Source organism: Typopeltis vanoorti, chromosome 10, assembly GCF_054136105.1.
Source record: "Typopeltis vanoorti isolate ZY-2024b chromosome 10, IOZ_Tvanoo_1.0, whole genome shotgun sequence".
Lineage (NCBI taxonomy): Eukaryota > Metazoa > Arthropoda > Arachnida > Uropygi > Thelyphonidae > Typopeltis > Typopeltis vanoorti.
In genome coordinates, this window is record NC_143558.1 from 36,191,329 (window position 1) to 36,205,065 (window position 13,737).

Sequence of the window (13,737 nt, forward strand, 5' to 3'; positions counted from 1 at the left end):
AACAGATTTATCTTGTTAGAGTTTGTATGATTGTATCATCAGAAGAGCTGAAGTGTTTGTAGTATCTTAATTAGTGATTTGAACTCATGCGTATAAATTGCGATCCTAAATTAAATGTTTGTTTTTGTTAATCAAAAGTTGTATTTTGCCTGAATCTCTTTTACTGCACCATTCATAAAATATTCGAACCAAAGCGGGAGTGATAAAAAGGTTAAATATACTCGGCCAGTATTTATAATAACAACATATAAAGGAAGGGTAGTTGAGAGTTGGTTTATCTTCAATTCTTGAACTAATTCAGATATAAAGTGGTGCAGTCTTTAAATATAAATTTTCTTTATATTTGAATTAGAAATCAACTAGCAACCTTCTATTTTATTTAAGAACATCATAGTAAATGACATGTCGGATCCAAGGTATAGATTAAGACGAAGTAGGATCCAACAGTACCCTATAATGCAAAAGCATTATGAGATACTAAGGCAATTGATGCAAAGTCAACAGTCTCTATATACAAGGTTTGTCCAGGAAATTCCCAAACTTTTTAAATAAAAATTTAGAAGCCATTTGGTCTTGTCACCTTCAAAGTACTCTTCTCCACTTTGCATACACCACTTCCAGCTGTTCTTCCATCTTTTGAAATATTTCTGAAATACTTCTTTTGGGGTACTGCACAGTTCTGCTAGCAATTTTTTCTTTATCGAGTCAGTCGACTCTGAACGTCAGCCTTTCAAAATCAATTTCAATTTGGGGAATAAAAAAAAGTCTGCTAGTATGAGGTCAGGCAAGCAAACAAGCTGTGGAATGACCATTTTTTTTTGTGCGTTTTTTCCCCAAAATTTTATGAATTAGTAATGTGATGTGTGTGCATGTGCATTATCATGATGAAGCATCATTGGTTTTCCTTCCAGTCATCAGGCATTTTTTTTCTGATAGCCTCACAAAGATGCTGCATTACCTCAAAATAATACTCCTTGTTCACTGTCTTTCCTTGTGGAAAGACAGTGAACAAGGAGACAGGAAACTCATGGGAACAATGCCCTCAGAATTGATAAAACTTCATCACTTTGACATTTGACCGCATTTTTCTGGCTTTTTTGGATTATGGTTATTCTTTTGACACCCAATGTGATGATTGAGCTTTTGTTTTGACATCATAGCCATAAATCCATGTCTCATTCCTGGTAATGATGTTTTTTAAAAAATTTTAATCCTTGTAAGCTTGAGTGAAAAGCTCTTGACTCTCATCAACACGAATTTGTTTTTGATCAGCAGTCAAAAGGCGAAGCACAAATTTGATTGCAATGTGATGCATATTAAATATTGCATACGAATCTCATGAGAATTATTAAAATGTGTGAAAGCTATCCATTCTAACTGCTGTTTTTCTGTTTGTTAGCTACTTCACGAACAGTTAAACAGCAGTTAGAATGGATGACTTCATGAAATTTTGCAACATTTTCATCAATGTTGATTGGCTATTGTCATGAACAGGAATCATCGTTGACTGAAGTTCGCCCCCATCTTTGAAATGGTTCCACTTGTATGTTTGAGTCCAGCCTAAAGTCTCATTCACAAATGCTATTTTTAACATTTCAGATGTCTATGTGAAAGAGATTTTCCCATTTTGATGCAAAACTTCACACAAATTCATTGCGTTTATCATGAAAATTGCTCATTTTAAACATGACAAAAAATCACCAATCACATTGAACACATGTTGACACAAACAGACATAGTACAATAACTAAGCAAAACATCATGTTGCAATTTTCACTAGGCTATTTCCTAATGTTGCCACTAGATTGCAGCATATGAAGCATGCAGCTAGTAGCGCTTGTTGGCAAGATAATTCAAAAGTTCAGGAACTTCCCAGGCAAACCTTGTACAAGTAGACCAACTGTGAAGTTACTTCATGTTTGTGCTTACACTTGGATATAGGATTAAACAAATATGTAATCTCTTGTCCAAGTACAATATATGTTACCTGTTTTGATAATGATGTTTTGGAAGTATATCCAAAACATCATTTCAGAATTCTAATAGGAGACTTTAATGCTAGTATTAGTATACAACAATCAGATGAAAGCTCAATGGGAAATTTTGGATATGGCATGAGAGATGATAGAGGAGCAAGGTTAATAGAATTTGCAGAAAAAGAAAATCTGTACATGAATTCTTTTTTCAAGAAAAAAACACATATGAAGTGGACATGGAAAAATCCAAATGTCAAAACTAGTGAAAGTGACTTTATCGTCAGCAATAAGAAAAAAAAAACATCTTTCAGGACTGCTCTGTTATAAACATCTTGAACATCGGAAGTGATCATAGTATGGTATGCAGTAAGATTCAAATAAACTGCCAAAAAAGAAAGAAGAAAAATGTTTCGAAGATCAAAGCAAAACATAGATGTACACAAACTCAACATTAAAAATATATATATATTCCAACATGAACTAAACAACATATTTAAAAATCTTATTATAGATGACAATGCTGATCCATCCGAACGTAATTACATTATTACCCAAAACCTTTTACAATGCTAATTTGAAATAGCTGGCACCACAGAACAGAAACAAGAAAAAATTTCTGCAGAAACAAAATAGTTTATGAAGAAACAAAGAGAAATGAAACAAGCAGATAACCTATAGAATAAAACTGAATACAACGAATTATGCAAAACAACCAGAAAATGCATTACGGAAGAAATAAGAAACTTCAATTGGAAAATCATACAATATATAATTGAAAACAACCGTAGTCTCAAAAAAGCCAAACAGCAATAGCTGAATAGCAATAAACAAATGGTTGCAGTCAAACTACAAGATGGGACCATAAGATAGATATGCTATAACAAAAAGATTTGCAGAATTTTACTCAGTATTATATCAGGATGAAAAATTAAATGTAGAAGACGACTACGAAACAGTTTAAATCTTAAATCTCTTGGCATCTTGTCATATGCCTTTTCCAGATCTACAAAACTTAAATACAGATCTTTATTATATCCCCATGATTTCTCAGCTGTTTGTTGTAAAGTGAAAATCTGGCCCTGACAACCTCTATTTGTCCTGAATCCAGCTTGTTGTTCACCAAGCTTTTCTTCCACAATCCTTCTCAACCGTTTCTCAAGTATATTTGTGTAAATCTTACCAGGAACACTCAGTAGAGAAATATCTCTGCAATTCTCACATTCAGTTTTACTTCCCTTTCTATACTATATATGGGTACTATGAGAGCTCTACTCCAATCATCTGGAATTCGTCCCTCTGTCCAGGACTTCTGAACTATGCAGTGCATCCACTGTAAGACTTTTATACCTCCACGGTTGAGCATTTCTGGTCGAATATAATCTACTCCTGCTGCCTTTCCACATTTCAGACCTTTGATGACTTTTTCTACTTCAAGTATGGATATGTATTCCTGACTGTATACCTGTTGAGTGCCTTTTATCACTGTACTATTACTACTTGTTTCATTTAGCAATTTTTTGAAGTAATTACTTCATACGCCAGCGATATCTTTTTCTCCAGTTTCACGTCACCTTTATCATCTCTAATTCCTTTTATAAACACTCTTTCCTCCATTTCTGAGCCTCTTCAACAATCTCCCAAATATCTTACCACCTTCTTCATATTTATTTTCTATGTTCTTACTAAAGTCTTCCCATGACTTTTGTTTAGCTAGTTTTACACAGTGTTTAGCTTTCTTACATTTGTCTCTGTATTCTCTAAGAACATAAGCTGACTTATTTGCCAGGAACTTTTGATATGCTTTCTTCTTATCCTTCACTGCCTCTTTAACTTCCTGTGTCCACCATGGAGTTTTAATTTTTCTATCGTTGCAGACAACTTCACCACATGCCTCTCTGGCTAAATCAATCAGAGTTTTCTCTAAGGCTTGCCACTGAATCTCCAAGGTTTGGTTCCTGTTCTCAAACTCTTTAATTTTTTCTTTAATAATATTTATGTATTTTTGTCTACAGTTCACATCTGAAAGATGCTCAACTTTTATTCGCTTTAAAACTTTCTTACGTGTTATTCGTTTTAATATGAAATTCAATTTTATCCTGCTCAAGACTAAATAGTGATCACTTCCAATTTCAAATCCTCTGTACACTGATGTCCTGCACCAGAGAGAAAACAGCACTATCAACAATAACATAGTCAATGAGACTTTTCTTATTCCTTGCTTCTTCTCTCCATGTTAATTTGTGCACATTTTTAAGGTTGAACATAGTTTTAGTAATAACCAGTCCATGTCCTGAGCAGAAATCCAACATGTATTTTCCATTATTATTGACTTTGCTCTTTTCTCCAAATTTTCCCAAAATATTTTTGTATGTCTGACAATCATTTCCTATTCTGTTATTTAGATCCCCAACAAGAACCAACTTTTCCTTTTTCATTTTGTTAGTTGCTTTTTCTTCTTCTTCTTCTTCTTTCACTACGCGTTATTCCCGCTTCCTATGCAGGGTCCGCATATTACTTAGATGTGATTTCTTGTTAGTACCACTCCCAACCGACCTGTCGCCTAGCCTGCCACTGGGGGGGGGGGGGATATTTTTGACTGTAGCAGCGTATGTTCACGTGGCTGGTTTGTTGGCTTCCAGGCTATGCATGAGGAAGATCCTCAAGTTCCTCACCTCTTCGATGGGAATTGAACCTGTGACACTCCTTCCCCTGGAAAATGGTTGCGAAGCGCAAAGCTACTAGGTTAGCCTAGTGGAATTTAGAGGATTTAGAGAAAGCTTTTGCTTTCTCTAAATCCTCAAAAAATTTTTCTCCACTTCTACCTTAGTAGAACCTTCGGCGGGACCATAGACACAATTCACAGCATGCCTAGAAGAAATATTCAGACTTCTTGATTGGGGTGGAAGGAAATAAATGGAAATTTATTTTGCACTTGGTTAGACTATAATAAACTTCCTGCATCTTTCTCTAAATCCAGAGTAATTTGATAATAAGGTGGTACACCAGTTTGCAACTCGTACAGGTAAATATAACCTCTCCATTGCTTCTACCTTAGTATCACCACTCTAGGTCTGCCCCCACTGATGAGACCTCAATAAAGGTCGAAACTGGTCTGGGTAGTGGCCCTTCCCTTAATGCATAGCAGTATACGTGTTTGCAAGGAGATGTTCTTTGCATTATGGGAGATACTGAGACATGGAGTGATGAGAGCTTGGTCCACCTTTGCTACGAGTTGCCAAGGGATTACCACCTTACCTCAGTCCTGAAGATATTTTCAGGCGTAAACGTTGTTTGCTTACACTTGGATAAAGGATTAAGCTAAATTTATTAAAATAAATGGAAGATATTCAAGCCATTTGTGCTTTGCAGATGACATAGCTATCTTTATTTCAACTATGCATGAATTACAGACTCGTATCCAAGAACTCCAAATTGCTAGCAAAACAGCTGGATTAAAGATAAACCTAAAGAAGACCCAAGTTATGTTCATTAGCTATGTCCAGCCAGAAATAATAAAAATCAGTTATAATGGAATTAAACAAGTAGATCAATACTTATGACAACAGATATCAATGGAACAAAATATCATGGTCGAAATGAAAAGACACATGATGCTTGGGTGGAAAGCATTTGGAAAACTACATTCGATATTCAAAAGCCAGCTACCATTATGCTGGAAAAGAATAGTTTTTAACCAATGTATTCTTCCTATATTGACATATGGCTGTGAAACATGGACACTAAATGTAAAGGAAATTCAAAAATTAAGAATAACACAATTTAGTATGGAAAGAAGTATGCTTGGTGATCTGACATCATAGGAAGAGTGAACTATCTCAAGTGGCAATGGGTTGAATATATTGCTTGAAGACAAGGTTAACGATTGACAAAAGAAGTACTGGATTGGATTCTACAAGACGAAAAATGACCACAACACCCACCTAAATCATGGTGGATTGATGATGTCATCAGATTTGCAGGAGTAACACTGGAAAGGAGAGCCATGGACAGATTGTTTTGGAGTAATCTTGGAAATTCTTTCATCCAGCAGTGGTTGACAATAGTTGCTGCTGATGATGATATCCAAAAATCATGCCAGTTCATTTTCCCCATTACAAAAATACCAAGGATTATACAAAATGAACTGCATTTGCCAAAAAGACTTACATTGGAGAAACTAACAGTCTACTAAAATCCATAATGAAAAACATATCTGATATGTCTCTCAACTTTATGTTGACAATACAATCCTCACATACAATTCATAATTATTGCCCTCTGAATGCAATGAGATATCTGCTTCCCTTTCAGAACAGAATTTTACCAAGAGAGAGAGAGAGAGAGATTGAGTTATCATAGTATATTTTTTGTTTGTTTTAAAGGCTCTATAACTGAAGCTATAAAAACATGATATCACTCGATATATCTCTGATATCCCTGTCTGTTGATTTCGTAGCCTGGTTAGCTGAGTGATTAGCATACTAGCTGTTCAGCAAACAGGTCATGGATTCAAGTCTGACTGGGGGATGGCTGTTTGTAAAATCCTTCTCTGGGTGAGCTTGTATAGCTCCATGAGTTTATAAGGCTTAAAAAACCTGCCTGCTGGGTTGCAACAATTCAGTTGCAATCCTCATACAACACACTAATTTAGAAATGTTGTTGCAGTAAAGAATAAATGTATTATCTATAGTTAATTCTTTATTTTATGCTTTTGTTTCCTAATATTTGTTCTTTGTATATTAGTTAATAAGTTCTCAAAAAAGATTGTTTAATTTTATATAATTGTTATTACTGTAAATATAAGTATGTGATTTTTTTTCTCTCTCTCTTCTCTTTTCTCTTTACTAGCTCTTTCAAAGACTATGTGTTCATGTTATAAATCAGTTGAAACCAGTACATTCTTCTATTTATTTGCAGCCATATTCTGACAGGTAAGAGTTGCTTAATCAGAATGTATATATATACATGAGGAGTTTTCGAAAAGTAAAGTAACACAATTTTTTTTTCTCGAGTATGCTTAATAATTGGAAGTTAATATTATACATTAAGAAATACGTGAACATGCACTACTTCTCCACAAAGTCTTGAAACTTTTTTGATGCACTTTTCCCAGTGATAGATCAGTTTATCAATACCAGCACTGAAGAAGTCCATGCTCATACCTAGTAACCAACATTGCACCACCTGGCAACCCATTCATGAGTGGTGTGTGCAGTGTACGGAGTAACATGCACTAAAATCATGCCAATTGTCAGGAATTCTGGTCATTTGTGTCAGATGTTGGCTTCCAACATTTCACAGCAAAGCTCTGCACTAATTGTTCCTCCCTTTGGTAAGAAGTCCACCAACAGAACACCTTGGCACTCCCAGAACACATGGGCATTACTGTTCACCATTATTAAAAAAAAAATTGTGTTATCTTACTTTACAAAATACCCTTATGTGTGGTGTGTATATATATATATATATACTTAATATATTTAGCAAATGAAATGAAACAGAATGTTACTTTTGGGAAGCCCAATTGCAGGTGTCATATCTGTTGTTTGTCAATATCTTCAAATAAATTTTAATTTAATAATAATAAAGTTAATTATGTTTGTTAAATATTCTTATGGAATTTTTATTGTTACTATTCAATATTATTTAATTTAATCTTTAATAATAAAATAACCATGGTACAGTGAAACATATGGTAAGATGCACGCTGTTGCTTTTAAACATTCAGTGTGTTCAAGTCCAGTCTGTTCCACAAATATTCTTTTAGCCCATAAGTGACAATAATGCACTATAGGTTTTATAATCTCTCATGTGGGACTGATATAAAAAAATAGTATGCCCTCTAAAAATACCAAATTACATGATAATCACAGTAATTAACTTTAATGAAAATACAGATACTTTGCACTGAAAATAACAGTACATACATCATCATGTGTAGAAACAAGCAAATCAAAGAATAGGAATACAAGATACACACAACAATTGGTATACCAATTTAAAACAGTTACAGTGAACTAGAAATTAATATGGATATTAATAAATAACATTAAAACTATTATTGATGTTTACATAAAATGAGAATCTTCCAAACTTTTGGGAGAGAAAGAGAGGTGACTGATGCAGAAGTGATTATTCAACTAATGAGTAGCCATTTTGCTAAAAATTATCAGCCTGGTATATGCAACATTGAACTCACTGCTACCTCTTCATCATATGAGGAAGCTCATGTGGATGAGGAGGAAGAACTAGAGCTGTTGCACAAAGTGAATAAGAATTCTACAATAGGAACTGATGGTATATCACCACAGATGCTAAAAGAATGTTCAGCTGAACTGGTTATTCCCAGGCTATATAATTTGTGTCTCAGAATAGGGAATATTCCACAGGAGTGGAAAGAATGTATGGTAATTCCAGTGCACAAGGGTAATGCAAAGAGCAATGTATCCAGCTATCGACCAAACAGTATCTCAGGAGTGGTGGCAGTGAAGATTTGGAAAAAGTTGGTTAGGGTTCACATTTAGGAATGGGTTGACAGAGAATCTTTACTTTGCAATGAACAACATGGGTTTACTAAGTGAAAGAATCATGTTTTTAAGAATCATGTGAGCAACTTGCTCACATTCTATAAAAATGTTACAACTGAGTTAGGCAAGGGGAATGGATACACTGTTATACTTTTGGAATTTCCTATAGGCTTTTGACAAAATATAGCATGGAATACTGTTGCATAAATTGGAGAATATGGAATTGGATTATAAACTATTGGCATGGATAAGAGGATGGCTGACTGATAGATTAAAAAAAAAAAAAAAGGGGGTGGTATATGCAGGGTGTGTGTGTGGGGGGGGTGAATCTGCAAGATTCAAGGCAACTAGTGATGTGCCTCAGGGATCAGTCCTTGGTCCATTGTTATTGAGTCTGTACATTAGTGACATTGGGAAGGATTTGACAGGTGATATATAGAGCTATTTGCAAAGATAGGTAGGGTAATCAGGAATGCTGCTGATATCCAGTACTTGCAGAATAATTTAAATAGGCTGGAATTGTGGACATGTGAAAATGGCTGCCATTTCAATGTTAATAAATATAGTCATGCACTTTGGTTTGATTAGATATCCAATATCATATTATATTGATGCGATTATGCTTGAAGAAACTGATGAGGCTAGGGATCTTGGAGTTTTAGTAAGACAGGAAGTTGAAGTTCAAGGGTTATATAGCAAATTTGTAAATACACTTACACTCAGAATAATGGCAATGCTGAAACAAACCTTGACATAAAGATAAGGAAGTCATTTTGCCTCTTTACAAGTCCTTGATAAGACTTTACTTCGACTGCTGTGCACAGGTCTGGTCTCCTGGTTTCTGTGGTGGTTCTATCAGGATTGTAGAATACAGATTGTGAAGAAAGATTGAGAATTTGTAGGCTGCAGACACTAGCAAGCAGGAGAAAGAGGGGTGATATGATTGAGACTTACAAACTTCTGAAATATACAGAAATACATACAGAATTTCAGTTGATGGAATTTTTTATTTTATGAAAGGTCGGGAAAGGACGTGAGGGTATCCATGGAAGTTGAGAAGGAATGCTGTCAATAAGGTTGTTGGGGCTAAATTTTTCCCTCATAGAGTAGTGTGTGATTGGAATGGATTGCCGTTAGATATTGTGTGTTAGCATGAATGAATTCAAGAACAGGTATGACAGGTGGTGTGAATAGTGTGACCTCCCTCGATGAATTCCTGACTCCCTGGAAGTCTCTCTTAATAATAATAATAATAATAGTAATATTGATGATCATTAATTCTTTTTTCCACAGAACAGCCTATCTGCCAAAGTATGTCAAATTACATTCAAAAGGAATCTAGTAAACACCAACTAAAGATAGAAGTGACATGGTAACAGATAAGTAATATTGTTGATAGGAAAATATATGGAATAAGGTGATAATTCTTCAAAATTCTACCAATAACTTCAGAGATACCAGAAATATATGGGATTAGAACCCTTCAATACATTGAAGAATCCATAGGTGTTGGAACATAGGATTCAATTATCTGCTGGATTTGATGAGGTTGTAGCCATTTAATTCCATTAATGTTTTGATAGTGAGAAGTTCTTATTGTAAACTTGAGGGTGAAGAGCATACATTATGTGCTCTATTACATGCATTTTGAGAAAATAGATTCTTGAACATGTTGCCTATATAGGAACTATCCAGTCTCCAAATGGATGACTCATACCATGCCTCCTATTTCAGTCATTTATACTACAATGGTTTGTTTCAGTTTTTTTATGTTCATTTGAATTTTCCACTTGTCATCTTTGTGTGTTTGTATCCCAAGAAACTAATTGTTGTTTTTTCTTTGTGTGTTTAAATAACCAAATAATTGAAGTTTCTTTTAATTATACTTGTTTTGTAGTTTTATAAATTCATCCTTGATTATGCTGCCATTCATGATGACATCAAGGATAATGCAGATGACAAAGAATGATATAATAACTGAACATAACAAACAGTGAAGCTTATCAGTGTTTCTAATGAGAGTACTCCCAGCTTTGTACGGTTTTGTATGAGTATTCTCATGTATCAGCTGAGGATCATTTTTTTAGATTTTTTTTTAATGCTGTTGTTTATATGCACATGCACTATAGGCACAAGCAAGTGTGTATGTATATATATTATGTATTTATTTATTTTTTTTTTTTTTTGTTAGTGATGACTCTTCAGATATAGACATAACTCAGGTTGGACAATATTCATGTGTTACAAGATTTATAAAGAAGCTCTTAACATTGGTAAGGTCTAATTTTTTTTTCTAATTTTATGAATAAAGAATTTGTATACAGATTTTTTCTAAATGATAGGTATAATGTTTATTATAAAGTAAGGGTATATTAGTATCATTTAATATATTTTCATATGTTAATTATAATTTTTTCTTATATGCACACACACCACACATACATATACTGGCCACTGAATTAGAAACCTTTATGCAGTATAGGAGAATGAATGAACTACTATTTAGGTTTTTTTTTTTTTGGTCAAATTTATTTTAAAACTAAGTTATACCAATTAGTTTCGCCAACTGTGGCTGTTGGCTTCATCAGGGTAAAAGATGTATAAAAAAACACTTAAATGCTAAAAACTATTTACACTAAAACCATAAAATGAACTGAATACAATTGCATATTTATAAAAGCAGAAGAACGCGTACATCACACGCATAGCGCTTGTGTGATCTACTAGTTATGTAGAAACGTTCTGTAGTTGGCAGCAAAATTTAATTCTGGCATGTTGAAAGATCTAATAAGGGTCTTCCAGATCTTGGGCAAAAATCAATCCTTGGTTTCTATTAAGGTTTTGTTCTGCACGGATAACTGTTGTGGCTTCTTTTATAATTCGGTAGTGGAAGTCCTCCTCTAAGTAGGGCATTGAGCTTTTATCCCATTCTATCATATGGTTAGTCCTAGCAAAATGAAAGGCTAACCCCAATTTGTCTTCTCTATTATTATTGACGTCTCCTATGTGTTCCTTCTTCCTGATTTCAAAACTTCTTCAAGTCTCGCCAATATAGTTCAAGCCGCATGGGCAGGGTATGTTGTAAAAAAAAAAAGTTTCTGAGAAATATGGTGCGAAGAAGTGATGTGCAAGTATCTACCTTACAGTTTATCGCAAACCCACCTGTATTGGTGGGTTTGCGATAAACTGTAAGGCTGATACGACAATCTATTCATTTCTTGATTAAAATGTCCAGAAATGGTAATTGGTTATCTTTCTCAAGTTCTAGAGTGAATTTAATTTTTTGATGCAAAGAGTTAATTTTGCTTAGAAAATCTAACGGATCCTTTTCCGTATTTTTCCAAATGATAAAAATATCATCAACGTATCTCCACAAACTGTGGGTTTAGGGTCTAGTTGAGATAAAATTTTACTTTCAAATTTTTCCATAAAGAGATCTGCACAAGGTGGTGAAAGAGGATTTCCCATTGCAAGGCCTGTTAATTGCTGATAAATAGTTTTATTCCATAGGAAAAAGTTAGATGTTAAACAATGATGGAATAAAGAAATGATGTCTTGAGGGAATATACTTCCTGAAATGTCGATCACTTCTTCTACTGGAATGTTGGTGAATAGAGATGTAATATCCAGACTTGCTAGAAGATCTGTATTGGATATCGAGATGTTTTTTAATTTCTCCACGAAATGTTGTGAGTTTCGTATATAAGTATTTGAATTGCGGACGTGTGCTTTGAGGGACTTGCAAGGTTTTTAGATAATAAATAGGTAGGCGAATTTATACCATCAACAATGGGGCATAACAGTATACCATTTTTGTGAACTTTTGGAGAGCCATATATGCTTGGATGCATAAACCTCAATGTTTGTTTTAAATCTGTTGGCCAGCTATCCACAACTAGTAGGTCATACACTGCTGTACGTGTGATGTACGCATTCTTCTGCTTTTATAAATATGCAATTGTATTCAGTTCATTTTATGGTTTTAGTGTAAACAGTTTTTAGCATTTAAGTGTTCTTATTTTTTATACATCTTTTACCCTGATGATGCCAAACCGAAACTAATTGGCATAACTTAGTTTTAAAATAAATTTGACCAAAAAAAAAAAAAAATCCCAAATAGTAGGGATTCATTCTCCTATAGTTTTTGTGGTCAAAAATAACTGTTTTTATCATCATGAACTTTTATGCATATATAAGTAAATGTCACATATGCAGTGTATATGCAAAATACTTGATCACATGCATCACCACATGTTCTGGGCAACTATTTAAAAATAAATAGTTGGCTGCTAATCAGTTATCATCAATAATGTTGATTACAATGGGAAAAACAAAGGCTCTTTTGGAGTTCAATAAAGGGTTTATTGCAGGTGCTTGTCTTGCTGTAGTCATGATTTTGAAAACAGCAGAGCTGATTGGTTTCTCAGTAGGTGAGCTATCCTGGGTGTCTAATCAGTGGAAAAACAATCTGCATTGCTTGTCTAAGAGGTGTGACTGTGGTCTTAAGACATTCTGTCTGGAATGCAATCACCATTGTCTGAGAAGACCCATGCGGACAAACAGAATTTCCTCTGTGCAGCAATTGACAGAAGCCTTTAAAAGGCTATTCTCGACCCATATTTCACTTAACTATGTGCAGGGAATTGAAGAGGATCATATTGGCAGTTACATGCCTGTATGGAAACCACTGATTTCTGTGAAGAACCGGAAGGTTCACCTACAGTGGCATCAAGGATGCCATGATTGGACACTGGAATACTGGAAAAGTCATGTGGTCTAATGAGTCACAGTACACCCTGTTCTGTACCAGTGGTTGGCAGAGAGATTGACTGGAGTTCCATGAAGCAATGAACCCAGCTTGCTTTGTAAACACAACTTAAGGTTTTGGAGATGGTGTTGTGGGGCATGTTCTGTAGGTATAAAACTGGTCCCCTGATATTACAGGAAGGTCAGGTGTTCTCTAAGGAATATCTGAACATTGTTGCCATTCAAGTCCATCCTGCAATATTGACTTTTTATCCAGTAGGTGACAGTTGTTTCATGGATGACAAAGCTACTGTCCAGCATGCAAGAATTGTTCAGTAGTGGTTCAGTGTGTATGAGAGCAGCTATCACCATCTTCCCTGGCCACTACAAAGCTGAGATCTGAACTTCATTGAGAATGTATGGAATATGCTAGAAAAACAGATCTGGGAGCAAAGTCCTCTTCCGTCAAATCTGAGCCCATTAAAGGA

General features: G+C 34.7%; 1 protein-coding gene across 1 annotated transcript in view; it reads left to right on the plus strand.

Annotated features, from left to right (window-relative positions):
• The window catches only part of puf (ubiquitinyl hydrolase 1 puf), a 1,013,305-nt gene that overhangs the window by 658,797 nt on the left and 340,771 nt on the right, over positions 1-13,737 (plus strand). The window contains exons 52-53 of the mRNA XM_090399560.1: positions 6,825-6,907; positions 10,695-10,776. Coding sequence (XP_090255686.1) covers positions 6,825-6,907; positions 10,695-10,776 — 165 coding nt within the window. The remainder of the gene's footprint in view (positions 1-6,824; positions 6,908-10,694; positions 10,777-13,737) is intronic.